Genomic DNA, 14872 nt, shown 5'->3' on the forward strand with positions numbered 1-14872 from the left:
ATCTTTGGACACTAAGGGGGCAATTTAGCATGGCCAATCCACCTAACCTGCACATCTTTGGACACTAAGGGGCAATTTAGCATGGCCAATCCACCTAACCTGCACATCTTTGGACACTAAGGGGGCAATTTAGCATGGCCAATCCACCTAACCTGCACATCTTTGGACACTAAGGGGGCAATTTAGCATGGCCATCCATCTAACCCGCACATCTTTGGACACTAAGGGGCAATTTAGCATGGCCAATCCACCTAACCTGCACATCTTTGGTCACTAAGGGGCAATTTAGCATGGCCAATCCACCTAACCCGCACATCTTTGGACACTAAGGGTCAATTTAGCATGGCCAATCCACCTAACCTGCACATCTTTGGACACTAAGGGACAATTTAGCATGGCCAATCCACCCAACCCGCACATCTTTGGACACTAAGGGTCAATTTAGCATGGCCAATCCACCTAACCTGCACATCTTTGGTCACTAAGGGGCAATTTAGCATGGCCAATCCACCCAACCCGCACATCTTTGGACACTAAGGGTCAATTTAGCATGGCCAATCCTACACATCTTTCAGGCTGTGTGAGGAAACTGGAGCACCGGGAGAAGCCCACACAGACACAGGGAGAATGTGCAGACTCCCCACAGATAGTCACTCAAGCCCGGAATCGATCCTGGGTCCCTGGCGCTGTGAAGCATGCCACCCTCACAGAACAGAGCGGTACACCACAAGAGCAGGCCATTCGGCCCACCATGTTGTGCTGGCCATAACACCACACTAAACCAGTCCTTTCTGCCAGCCCTTAGTCCGTATCCCTCTATTCCTGGCATATTCGCCTGCTTATCCAAAAGCCTCTTAAACACCCCTATCGTATCTGCCTGATCACCATCCCTGGCAGCGTGTTCCAGACACCACTCACCCTCTGTGTAAAACAACTTACCCCTTACCGGCACCGTGGCACAGTGGTTAGCACTGCTGCCTCACAGAACCAGGGACCCGGGTTCAATTCTTGGGTCACTGTCTGTGGGGAGTCTGCACGTTCTCCCTGTGTCTTCATGGGTTTCCTCCGGGTGCTCCAGTTTCCTCTCACAATCCGAAAGGCGTGCAGGTTATATGGATTGGCCATGCTAAATTGCCCCTTAGTGTCCAAAGATGTGCAGGTTAGGTGGATTGGCCATGCTAAATTGCCCCTTAGTGTCCAAAGATGTGTAGGTTAGGTGGATTGGCCATGCTAAATTGTCCCTTAGTGTCCAAAGATGTGTAGGTTAGGTGGATTGGCCATGCTAAATTGTCCCTTAGTGTCCAAAGATGTGCAGGTTAGGTGGATTGGCCATGCTAAATTGCCCCTTAGCGTCCAAAGATGTGTAGGTTAGGTGGATTGGCCATGCTAAATTGTCCGTTAGTGTCCAAAGATGTGTAGGTTAGGTGGATTGGCCATGCTAAATTGTCCCTTAGTGTCCAAAGATGTGTAGGTTAGGTGGATTGGCCATGCTAAATTGTCCCTTAGTGTCCAAAGATGTGTAGGTTAGGTGGATTGGCCATGCTAAATTGTCCCTTAGTGTCCAAAGATGTGTAGGTTAGGTGGATTGGCCATGCTAAATTGTCCCTTAGTGTCCAAAGATGTGCAGGTTAGGTGGATTGGCCATGCTAAATTGCCCCTTAGCGTCCAAAGATGTGCAGGTTAGGTGGATTGGCCATGCTAAATTGCCCCTTAGTGTCCAAAGATGTGCAGGTTAGGTGGATTGGCCATGCTAAATTGCCCCTTAGTGTCCAAAGATGTGTAGGTTAGGTGGATTGGCCATGCTAAATTGTCCCTTAGTGTCCAAAGATGTGCAGGTTAGGTGGATTGGCCATGCTAAATTGTCCGTTAGTGTCCAAAGATGTGTAGGTTAGGTGGATTGGCCATGCTAAATTGTCCCTTAGTGTCCAAAGATGTGTAGGTTAGGTGGATTGGCCATGCTAAATTGTCCCTTAGTGTCCAAAGATGTGTAGGTTAGGTGGATTGGCCATGCTAAATTGTCCCTTAGTGTCCAAAGATGTGTAGGTTAGGTGGATTGGCCATGCTAAATTGTCCCTTAGTGTCCAAAGATGTGTAGGTTAGGTGGATTGGCCATGCTAAATTGTCCCTTAGTGTCCAAAGATGTGTAGGTTAGGTGGATTGGCCATGCTAAATTGTCCCTTAGTGTCCAAAGATGTGTAGGTTAGGTGGATTGGCCATGCTAAATTGTCCCTTAGTGTCCAAAGATGTGTAGGTTAGGTGGATTGGCCATGCTAAATTGTCCCTTAGTGTCCAAAGATGTGTAGGTTAGGTGGATTGGCCATGCTAAATTGTCCCTTAGTGTCCAAAGATGTGTAGGTTAGGTGGATTGGCCATGCTAAATTGTCCCTTAGTGTCCAAAGATGTGTAGGTTAGGTGGATTGGCCATGCTAAATTGTCCCTTAGTGTCCAAAGATGTGTAGGTTAGGTGGATTGGCCATGCTAAATTGTCCCTTAGTGTCCAAAGATGTGTAGGTTAGGTGGATTGGCCATGCTAAATTGTCCCTTAGTGTCCAAAGATGTGTAGGTTAGGTGGATTGGCCATGCTAAATTGTCCCTTAGTGTCCAAAGATGTGTAGGTTAGGTGGATTGGCCATGCTAAATTGTCCCTTAGTGTCCAAAGATGTGTAGGTTAGGTGGATTGGCCATGCTAAATTGTCCCTTAGTGTCCAAAGATGTGTAGGTTAGGTGGATTGGCCATGCTAAATTGTCCCTTAGTGTCCAAAGATGTGTAGGTTAGGTGGATTGGCCATGCTAAATTGTCCCTTAGTGTCCAAAGATGTGTAGGTTAGGTGGATTGGCCATGCTAATTTGTCCCTTAGTGTCCAAAGTAGTGTAGGTTAGGAGGATTGGCCATGCTAAATTGCCCCTTAGTGTCCAAAGATGTGTAGGTTAGGTGGATTGGCCATGCTAAATTGTCCCTTAGTGTCCAAAGATGTGCAGGTTAGGTGGATTGGCCATGCTAAATTGCCCCTTAGTGTCCAAAGATGTGCAGGTTGGGTGGATTGGCCATGCTAAATTGCTCCTGAGTGTCAGGGAGACTAGCTGGGGTAAATGAATGGGGTTACGGTGACAGGGCCTGGGTGGGATTGTGGTTGGTGCAGACTTGATGGGCCACATGGCCTCCTTCTGCACTGTAGGGTTGTATGATTTTCTGAGAACACCACCCCCCCCCAACCCCCACCGAGGTGAGCGGACATCCCCATGCACGTCCATCGCCCACTCCGATTCCCATGGCTGGTGAACCAGCGGAATTCTGGGAATAAAGATTCTGGAGGGAATTTCCTCATCCCCTTTCCCGTGGCGGGTTTGGGGATGATGGGGGTTTGGGGGGGGGTCCCCATGCAAATATCCGTTGACCGCAGATGGGATTTTTTTTGGTTTTGGGGCGATTGTGTTCGGTAAACTCGTCCCTCTGACCCTACCTCTGCCTCTCATCATTTTCTCGACTTCCCTCAGGCCTCCCCTCCACCTTCGCTGCTCCAGAGAGGGCAACCTTCAGTTTAAGTTGACTTATTCTCACGAGTAAGGCTTGCATTGACACTGCAATGAAGTTACTGTGAAAGTCCCCCAGTCGCCGCGCTCCGGCGCCTGTTCGGGTAACGCTGAGGGAGAATTTAGCACGGCCGATCCACCCTAACCAGCACGTCTTTCCGACTGTGGGAAGAAACCGGAGCACACCCACGCAGACACGGGGAGAATGTGCGGATTCCGCACAGGCAGCGAGCCCAAGCCGGGAATCGAACCTGGGTCGCTGTCGCTGTGAGGCAGTCATCCTGACCACTGTGCCAGCCCAGTTTGTCCAGCCTCTCCTTATAGCTCACACCTTCTAATCCAGGCTGCATCCCTGGTAAACCTCTCCCGCACCCTCTCCAAAGTCTCCACCATGGATAGAGTTCTATGATCTATGTAAAGGCAAAGTTGTACCCGCCTCTACTACTACCTCTGGCAGCTCGTTCCAGACACTCCCTCTGGGTGAAAAAATTGCCCCCTCTGGACCCTTTTGTATCTCTCCCCTCTCACCTTAAACCTCTGCCCTCTAGTTTTAGACTCCCCTACCTTTGGGGAAAAGATATTGACTATCTAGCTGATCTGTGCCCCTCATGGCTCAGGTACTTTCATCCAAATCGTTAACACAGATGACAAATAACAGAGGACCCAGCACTGATCCCCGAGGCAGGGATTTAAAAGGTGTGAAACTTATGTTTCAAGAGACTTGGGTGCAGACAGAAAGTTAGCAGGACAGGTCGATAAGGTGTTTAAGAAGGCATACGGGACACTCGCCTTTATTAGCCGTGCCATTAACTATAGAATCATAGGATCCCTACAGTGTAAAAGGAGGCCATTCAGCCCATCAAGCCTACACCGACCACAATCTCACCCAGGCCCTATTCCCGTCACCCCACATATTTACCCTGCTGATTCCCCCCCTGACATTCGGGGCAATTTAGCACGGCCAATCCACCTAACCCGCACATCTTTAGACACTAAGGATAATTTAACATGGCCAATCCACCTAACCTACACATCTTGGGACACTAAGGAGTAATTTACCATGTACAATCCACCTAACCTACACATCTTGGGACACTAAGGAGTAATTTACCATGTACAATCCACCTAACCTACATATCTTGGGACACTAAGGAGTAATTTACCATGTACAATCCACCTAACCTACACATCTTGGGACACTAAGGAGTAATTTACCATGTACAATCCACCTAACCTACACATCTTGGGACACTAAGGAGTAATTTACCATGTACAATCCACCTAACCTACATATCTTGGGACACTAAGGAGTAATTTACCATGTACAATCCACCTAACCTACATATCTTGGGACACTAAGGATAATTTACCATGTACAATCCACCTAACCTACATATCTTGGGACACTAAGGAGTAATTTACCATGTACAATCCACCTAACCTGCACATCTTTAGACACTAAGGAGTAATTTACCATGTACAATCCATCTAACCTACACATCTTGGGACACTAAGGATAATTTAGCATGGCCAATCCATCTAACCTACATATCTTGGGACACTAAGGGACAATTTAGCATGGCAAATCCACCTAGCCTACACATCCTGGGACACTAAGGATAATTTAGCATGGCCAATCCACCTAGCCTACACATCCTGGGACACTAAGGATAATTTAGCATGGCCAATCCACCTAGCCTACACATCCTGGGACACTAAGGATAATTTAGCATGGCAAATCCACCTAACCTACATACCTTGGGACACTAAGGATAATTTACCATGTACAATCCACCTAACCTACACATCCTGGGACACTAAGGATAATTTAGCATGGCAAATCCACCTAACCTACATATCTTGGGACACTAAGGATAATTTAGCATGGCCAATCCACCTAACCTACACACCTTGGGACACTAAGGATAATTTAGCATGGCCAATCCACCTAACCTACACACCTTGGGACACTAAGGATAATTTAGCATGGCCAATCCACCTAACCTACACACCTTGGGACACTAAGGATAATTTAGCATGGCCAATCCACCTAACCTACACATCCTGGGACACTAAGGATAATTTAGCATGGCCAATCCACCTAACCTACACATCCTGGGACACTAAGGATAATTTAGCATGGCCAATCCACCTAACCTACACATCTTGGGACACTAAGGATAATTTAGCATGGCCAATCCACCTAACCTACACATCTTGGGACACTAAGGATAATTTAGCATGGCCAATCCACCTAACCTACACACCTTGGGACACTAAGGATAATTTAGCATGGCCAATCCACCTAACCTACACACCTTGGGACACTAAGGATAATTTAGCATGGCCAATCCACCTAACCTACACACCTTGGGACACTAAGGATAATTTAGCATGGCCAATCCACCTAACCTACACATCTTGGGACACTAAGGATAATTTAGCATGGCCAATCCACCTAACCTACACACCTTGGGACACTAAGGATAATTTAGCATGGCCAATCCACCTAACCCGCACATCTTTCAGACTGTGGGAGGAAACCAGAGCACCTGGAGGAAACCCACACAGACACGGGGGAGAACGTCCAGACTCCCAAACAGACAGTGACCCGAGCTGGAAATCGAATCCAGGTCCCTGGCGCTGTGAGGCAGCAGTGCTAACCACTGTGCCAATCACGTGTTGGGATACAGTGAAAAGTATTCTTTCTTGTGCTATACAGACAAAGCATACCATTCATAGAGTACATAGGGGAGAAGGATTTGATTTATTATTGTCACATGTATTGGGATACAGTGAAAAGTATTCTTTCTTGTGCTATACAGACAAAGCATACCATTCATAGAGTACACAGGGGATAAGGATTTGATTTATTATTGTCACATGTATTGGGATACAGTGAAAAGTATTGTTTCTTGCGCGCTATACAGACAAAGCATACCATTCATAGAGTACATAGGGGAGAAGGATTTGATTTATTATTGTCACATGTATTGGGATACAGTGAAAAGTATTGTTTCTTGCGTGCTGTACAGACAAAGCATACTGTTCATAGAGTACATAGGGAGGCAGGAAAGGAGAGGGGGAGAGGGTGCAGAATGTAATGTTACAGTCACAGCTAGGGCACAGAGAAAGATCAACTTAATGTGAGGTGGGTCCATTCAAAAGTCTGACAGCAGCAGGGAAGAAGCTGTTCTTGAGTCGGTCGGTATGTGACCTCAGACTTTTGTATGTTTTTCCCGACGGGAGAAGCTGGAAGAGAGAATGTCCGGGGTGTGGATTTGCTGGCTGCTTTGCCAATGCAGCAGGAAGTGTAGACAGTTATTCCATGGGATAAAGTAGGCTTTATCCTGCCTTCCCTTTATTGCAAGAGTGTCGCTGGAGTGAAGAACTCTCGCTGTTGACAGCGTCTCTGGAATAGTGCGCACAGGTTTGGTCTCCATGTTGCAGAAAGGCTAGACTTGTGTTGGGGATGGTGCAGCAATGGTTCTCTAAATAGCTTCCTGGGTTGAAGGAGCTGACTGATGATGAGAGGTTGAGTAGATTTGGGATGATATTCTCTGGAGTTGAAAAGAATGAGAGGGGGTCGCATTGAAACATTACAAAGGGTTTGACAGGGTGGGCACTGAGGGGTTGTTACCCCCAGGCTGGGGAATCTAGAACACGGTGGTCTAGGGCAGGGCTGACAGTCTCAGGATAAGCGGGGGATAAGCAATTGTTTAGGACTGAGTTGGGGAGACATTTCTTCACTCAGTGGGTTGTAAATCCACTGCCGCAGAGGATTGTGAGTGTTCAGCGTTGAATATATTCAAGATTGGGGGTGAGACGGATTATTGGTCTCCGGGGGAATTAGGGAAATATGGAAAATGGATGGAAAATCAGAGTTGAATCCCAAAACCAGCCATGATGGGATTGAAAGGTGGAGCAGGTTAGATGGGCCAAATGGCCTATCCCTACTCTTATTTCTTGAGCTGTTGTGCTTTGCACCTTTTGCTTCACTCGGGGGGGGGTCCCTCTCCACCGATGAAGTGCGGCGGCTGAGTGTTAATGTAGGCCCTTTGTGCACAGCAAGATCCCATGAATAATGGCTCAGATCATTTCCTCAAAGTTCATTTATTAGTCGCAAGTCAGCTTACATTAACGCTGCAATGAAGTTACTGTGAAAATCCCCGAGTCGCCACACTCCGGCGCCTGTTTGGGTAACACTGAGGGAGAATTTAGCATGGCCAATCCACCTAACCTGCACATCTTTGGATCCTAAGGGGCAATTTAGCATGGCCAATCCACCTAACCAGCACATCTTTGGACCCTAAGGGGCAATTTAGCATGGCCAATCCACCTAACCTACACATCTTTGGACCCTAAGGGGCAATTTAACATGGCCAATCCACCTAACCCGCACATCTTTGGACACTAAGGGGCAATTTAGCATGGCCAATCCACCTAACCAGCACATCTTTGGACACTAAGGGGCAATTTAGCATGGCCAATCCACCTAACCTGCACATCTTTGGACATTAAGGGGCAATTTAGCACGGCCAATCCACCTAACCTGCACATCTTTGGACACTAAGGGGCAATTTAGCATGGCCAATCCACCTAACCAGCACATCTTTGGACATTAAGGGGCAATTTAGCACGGCCAATCCACCTAACCAGCACATCTTTGGACACTAAGGGACAATTTAGCATGGCCAATCCACCTAACCTGCACATCTTTGGACATTAAGGGGCAATTTAGCACGGCCAATCCACCTAACCTGCGCATCTTTGGACACTAAGGAGCAATTTAGCATGGCCAATCCACCTAACCTGCACATCATTGGATACTAAGGGGCAATTTAGCATGGACAATCCACCTAATCAGCACATCTTTGGACACTAAGGGGCAATTTCGCATGGCCAATCCACCTAACCTCCTAGGCTCCAGAGAACAAAGTCCCAGTCTATCCAGCCTCTCCTTATAACTCAATCCATCAAGTCCCGGTAGCATCCTAGTAAATCTTTTCTGCACCCTTTCTAGTTTAATAATATCCTTTCTATAATAGGGTGACCAGAATTGTACACAGTATTCGAAGTGTGGCCTTACCAATGTCTTGTACAACTTCAACAAGACGTCCCAACTCCTGTATTCAATGTTCTGACCAATGAAACCAAGCATGCCGAATATCTTCTTCACTTCTCTGTCCATCTGTGACTCCACTTTCAAGGAGCTATGAACCTGTACCCCTCGATCTCTTTGTTCTGTAACTCTCCCCAACGCCCTACCATTAACTGAGTAAGTCCTACCCTGGTTCGATCTACCAAAATGCATCACCTCGCACTTGTCTAAATTAAACTGCATCTGCAATTCTGTAACCTCCTTGCCCTTATATTCTGTGCCTCGGTTAATAAAGGCAAGTATCCAATATGCCTTCGTACCCGCCTTATGTCCCTCTGCTGCCTTCAGGAAGTTTGGACATGTACCCCAAGCTCCCTCTGGTCCTCTGTACTCCCGGACATCCTACCGTCCATTATGTGTCCAAATGCCTTGTTAGTTCTCCCAAAATGCATCACCTCACATTTTTCAGGGTTAAATTCCATTTGTAGATAGCAGTAAAACCTATTTTTGAGCAAATGCATAGTGGTTAACATTGCTGCCTCACAGCGCCACGGGGACCTGGGTTCAACTCCAGCCTCGGGTAACTGTGTGGGTTTCCTCCGGGTGCTCCAGTTTCCTCCCGCAGTCCAAAGATGCATAGGCTAGGTGGATTGGCCGTGCTGAATTGCCCCTTTGTGTCCAAAGATGCATAGTTTAGCGGGTTGGCCACGCTAAATTTCCCCTTAATGTCCAAACGTGTAAGTTAGGAGGATTGGCCATGATAAATTGCCCCCTAGTGTCCAAAGGTGTGCAGGTTAGGTGGATTGGCCATGCTAAATTGCCCCTTAGTGTCTAAAGATGTGCAGATTAGATGGATTGGCCGTGCTAAATTGCCCATTAGTATCCAAAGATGTGAAGATTAGATGGATTGGCCATGCTAAATTATCGCCTAGTGTCCAAAGATGTGCAGTTTAGGTGGATTGGCCATGCTAAATTGTCCCTTAGTGTCCAAAGATGTGCGGGTTAGGTGGACTGGCCATGCTAAATTGTCCCTTAGTGTCCAAAGATGTGCGGGTTAGGTGGACTGGCCATGCTAAATTGTCCCTTAGTGTCCAAAGATGTGCGGGTTAGGTGGATTGGCCATGCTAAATCGCCCCTTAGTGTCCAAAGATGTGCAGGTTAGGTGGATTGGCCATGCTAAATTGCCCCTTAGTGTCTAAAGATGTGCAGATTAGATGGATTGGCCGTGCTAAATTGCCCATTAGTATCCAAAGATGTGAAGATTAGATGGATTGGCCATGCTAAATTATCGCCTAGTGTCCAAAGATGTGCAGTTTAGGTGGATTAGCAATGATAAATTGTCCCTAAGCGTCCAAAAATGCGCAGGTTAGATGGATTGGCTATGCTAAATTGTCCCTAAGTGTCCAAAGATGTACAGGTTAGGTGGATTGGCCATGCTAAATTGTCCCTTAGTGTCCAAAGATGTGCAGGTTAGGTAGATTGGCCAAGTTAAATTGCCCCTTAGTGTCCAAAGATGTGCAGGTTAGGTGGATTGGCCATGCTAAATTGTCCCTTAGTGTCCAAAGATGTGTAGGTTAGGTGGATTGGCCAAGTTAAATTGCCCCTTAGTGTCCAAAGATGTGCAGGTTAGGTAGATTGGCCAAGTTAAATTGTCCCTTAGTGTCCAAAGATGTGTAGGTTAGGTGGATTGGCCATGCTAAATTGTCCCTTTAGTGTCCAAAGATGTGCAAGTTAGGTAGATTGGCCATGCTAAATTGCCCCTTAGTGTCCAAAGATGTGCAAGTTAGGTAGATTGGCCATGCTAAATTGTCCCTTAGTGTCTAAAGATGTGCAGGTTAGGTAGATTGGCCATGCTAAATTGCCCCTTAGTGTCTAAAGATGTGCAGGTTAGGTGGATTGGCCATGCTAAATTGCACCTTAGTGTCCAAAGGTATGTAGGTTAGGTGGATTGACTATGTTACATTGCCCCTTAGTGCCCAAAGATGTGCAGGTTAGGGGGATTAGTGGAATAGATACCAGGGGCTTGGGTGGGACAGTATGTCAGAAAGTTGGTGCAGGCTCGATGGCCTGAATGGCCTCCTTGCGCACAGTGGGCACTCTGCCAGCGTGAGATCTTGCTGGATAACGGTGCCGGGGGTACACTCTTGAGGCCTTTGGCTTTGGTGCCGAGGTGAGACCGAGCCAGCGATCGTTTTGTCTGATTTGTTCCCCCCCCCCCTTCTCTTGTGTCCTCCTCGACAGGGACCCCAACAAGCCCGTGCCCCAGGACACCAAGTTCATCCACACCAAGCCCAACCGCTTCGAGGAGGTGGCCTGGACCAAGTTCAACTCCAAGGAGAAGCCCTACCTGCACATCGGCCTGAAGCCCCGCATCCGCGAGCACTACCGCGCCAACAAGGTGGCCTTCTGGTTGGAGCTGGTGCCCCACCTGCACAACCTCCACGACATCCTGCAGTACACCTCCACCACCACCAAGGTGCCACCCGAGGACCCCTTCATGACCAAGCGGGCCCACGGCAAGGGCTGGACGGTGACCACCAAGCGGCCGTTTGTCACCTCGCCCCCCGAGCAGGACCACAGTGAGGAGCCGCCCAACTATGCCCGCTTGCCCGAGGACTCGCGGGACTACTCCACCGAGCTGAGCGTGACGGTGGCCGTGGGGGCCTCGCTGCTCTTCCTCAACATCCTGGCCTTCGCCGCCCTCTACTACAAGCGGGACAAGCGCCACGAGCTGCACCAGCGGCTCAGCCCCCAGCGCAACACCACCAACGACCTGGCACATGCCCAGGAAGAGGAGATCATGTCCCTGCAGATCAAACACGGCGAGCACGAGTCCCACGACCTCGAGCCCCTGCGCCCCCACGAGATCCTGCGGCCCGCCTGCCCGCCCGACTACACCCTGGCGCTGCGGCGGGCCCCCGACGATGTGCCCCTGATGACCCCCAACACCATCACCATGATCCCCAGCGCCATGCAGCCCCTGCACTCCTTCAACACCTTCCCGGCCGGTCACAACAACACGCTGCCTCACCCGCACTCCACCACCCGGGTATAGTCGGGGCTGGCCCGAGGCCCGGCGCCAACCCCCCGCCTCCTCCCCCCCCCCACACCCCGACCCCCAACCCCTCCTCGCGTCTCCGAGAAGAGACACCACAAGAGGAGATTGTACAAAGCTTTTTTCCTTTCCCCTCCTCCCTCCCTCATTCCTCACCCCAACCCTCTGATATGTTTCGAGATTTTTCACTCAAGCAAAACACCCTCCCCTCCCCCCTCCACCCCCTCCTCCTCTCTCTCCTCCTCCTCTCCTCTCCTCTTCCCATCCCCCTCCTCCTTTCCCTCCCCGTCCTCCTCCCCCATCCTCTCCTTTCCCCAACTCTCCCCCTCCTCCTCCTCCTCCCCGTCCTCTCCTCCCCTCCCCTGCCTCCCCTACCCCCTCCTCCCCTCCCTCCCCACTCCTCCTCTCCTCCTCCTCCCATCCCCCTCCTCCCTTCCCTCTCCTTCCCTCCCCTTCCTCCTTCCCCCGCCCTCTCCTTTCCTCTCCTCACCCTACCCTTCCCCTCACCCTCCTCCTCTCCTCCCCGCCCTCCCTTTACCCCCTCGTCCCCTCCCTCCCCTTTCTTCTCCCCACTCCCCCCTCTCCCTTCCTCCCCTCCCTCCTCCCCTCTTCCCCTCCTCCTCCTCCTCCTCTCCCCTCCTCCTCCCTTTCCTCTTCCCCCTCCTCCCCTCCCCTCCTTCCCCACCTCCCTTCCCTTCCCCCTCCACCCCCTCCTCTTCGCCCTCCTCTCCTCCCCTTCCCCTTCCTCCCTCCTCCCCTCCCTCCCCCTCCTCCTCCCTTTCCTCTTCCCCCTCCTCTTCCCCTCCTCCCTTCCCCCTCCCTTCCCTTCCCCCTCCACCCCCTCCTCTTCGCCCTCCTCTCCTCCCCTTCCCCTTCCTCCCTCCTCCCCTCCCCTCCCCCTCCCCTCCTCCTCCCCCTCCTCTTCCCCTCCTCCCTTCCCCCCTCCAGCCCCCTCCTCTTCGCCCTCCTCTCCTCCTCCTCCCCCTTCCCCTTCCTCCCTCCTCCTACTCCCCTCCTCTCCTCCCCTGCCCTCCACCCCCTCCCCAACCTCGCCATGTAAACTCTACTCCAAGGCCTTTTGCCTTGGTGGGGGGGGTGGGGGGGGGGGGCTGGTGGGGAGGCACAAAGACTCATCCCGCCTCGTATAACCGTGCCCCTCCGCTCTTTCCCTCCTCCACACGCACACACACACTCCCCAATTCCACTACCCCCCCCCCCCGGTTTTCCGAGGAGACCTCTGGAATCTTCACGTCAGTGTACCAGTGCCAAGGAAAGTCAGGCTTTGGCCTACCTGCAATCCGGTGAATTATCCTATAACCTTCGGGCAGCGTACCAAAAAGAAAAACGCGGGATTGATTTTTGTTTCCTTGGCAGAGGGACGGAAGGATTGCATGGTCTTTAAGACAGCCGGAACCAACGATAAGTCTTGCTTTTTTTAAGTTCTCGTTTGGTTTCGGCCTTGCGTCAACCAGGCGCTAATAACTCAAGGCAGAGCGATTTTGTATAGCACCTTCCGTTCAGCCATTTTTGTCTCCTTCAAAGGCTTGACTGGAGCGTTGAAAGTTGAGAGGGGGAGGGCGTGCAAAAAGATCCTACAAAACCCACCCCCCCCCGACTCTCTCTCGAACTGCGGCACCCGTAACGGGACCAACCGAGATCTCGACTCCCCCGGTCCAGGAGTAGGCCTGAAGATACACCCGGCGCTCGCGTTTCGCTGGGGGACACGGACGGAGGTCGATCACACGAAGCCACCCGGGACGTGGGGCGGGCTTTCAAACGGAACTAAACGCCATTTTTTTTTTAAAAGCGAAGGAGGTGGGCCTGGCCTGGAACGAGAGGCGTCAGGAGCAAAATGGCGGCACCTCGAGTTGACCCCTCGTCACGCCAACTGAAGGAAAGCGATCACGCATTTCTTCCCCCCTCTCCCTCACCACCCCCCCTGCCTCCAAACACGTTTCTCCCCCCACCCCCGCCCCTCCTCCCATCCTACAACCCTCATTCTACCCCCCCCGACCCCCCCCACCGACATCCTCCTCTCCCTCCTCCCAAAAGCCGCCAACGCTCGCGGAACGGATGGACAGACAGAGACACACACGCACACGCGGGCCACGGAAGGGACTTTTTAGCTTCTTTTGTAACATACTGACCCCACCCCCCACCTCCCAACAACTCCCCCCCCCCCCCCGCCCCCCCCCCCCCCCCCCCACCCCGCCGCAGACTCCAAGCCTCCGTCGAAAGGCCTCGCCGAGAGGCCTACCCTTGTTCCCTCTCCGTGGCGAAACTCGGATGGGCAATCTTGAGAGAAAGGGGAGAGGGAGGCGACGGGCGCGTCCGTCTCGGAGGAACCTCGGTCGGGAGTCTTGGTTGCCGGGAGACGCGGCGGCCCGCGGAGCTGGAGCCGTCGCCGTAGGCCCAAAGCCTAACTCCTAGCCCTCTCGGCAACCCCCCCCCCAACCCCTGCAGCGCGCCGTCGTAATTCCGAGCGGTCAGCTTTTGATACAAATGATGCAAAGGGATTAAAAGGAAAATGGCGCGCGGAAATGAAACTCCAGGGGCGGACGAAACGTCTGTGGACGTCGGCGCGAGAGAGAGGGAGAGGGAAGGAAGGGGCGAAATGTTGAACGTACGTGCCACGGGGGTTCACTTTCACTCACTTCTGGCTTACGATCGTCGAGGGCAACCGGAGGCGCCTTCCCGGGTGACAAAACCGTCTTAACGTTTGACTTGCCCAATCTTCTCAGGAGGGACCAAGGAGACTTGGTTGGGGTGTTGGAGGGGGTGGGGGGGGGTGGAAGAGAAAGCAAACCAAATCGAGATCCACCCCAGGCCCACCCCTCTCTCCCTCCCTCCCTCCCTCCCTCCCTGCCCGCCTCGATCCGTCCGGACCACATTTTTCCAGGCGAACCGTCCTCCGGCGGCCATCTTGGACCCTTGACGCTTCACTTTGGGCACTTTGTTACCCCCCCTCCCTCCGCCAAATTTGTCACCCCCTTTCTCTCCCTCGCCCGCTGGGGCACCGGGAGGCGGGGAAATATGGCCGGCGTTCCGGTTCGGTTGGCGGGCGGGCGGACTCGGAAGAGACGGGACGCCAGAAGAGCGTTGGGCTTCCGGTTCCCTGCCGACTGGTGGGCGCCGGGCGCTTGGGGAATGAAGGAAGAGGGGTGGGGTTCGAAGGGCCACTCCCC

At 51.6% G+C, this 14872-nt stretch overlaps 1 protein-coding gene across 1 annotated transcript in view; it reads left to right on the forward strand.

The window, feature by feature from the left end:
* Positions 1-11687, forward strand: part of LOC145339534 (neuroligin-4, X-linked-like) — a gene marked incomplete at its 5' end in the record, with an annotated part of 29974 nt that extends 18287 nt beyond the window's left edge. Inside the window, one exon of the mRNA XM_080184017.1 lies at positions 10874-11687. Coding sequence (XP_080040143.1) covers positions 10874-11687 — 814 coding nt within the window. The remainder of the gene's footprint in view (positions 1-10873) is intronic.
* Positions 11688-14872: the final 3185 nt, after the last annotated feature.

The sequence above is a fragment of the Carcharhinus amblyrhynchos genome, unplaced genomic scaffold (genome assembly GCF_965287045.1).
Source record: "Carcharhinus amblyrhynchos unplaced genomic scaffold, sCarAmb.v2.hapA scaffold_522, whole genome shotgun sequence".
Lineage (NCBI taxonomy): Eukaryota > Metazoa > Chordata > Chondrichthyes > Carcharhiniformes > Carcharhinidae > Carcharhinus > Carcharhinus amblyrhynchos.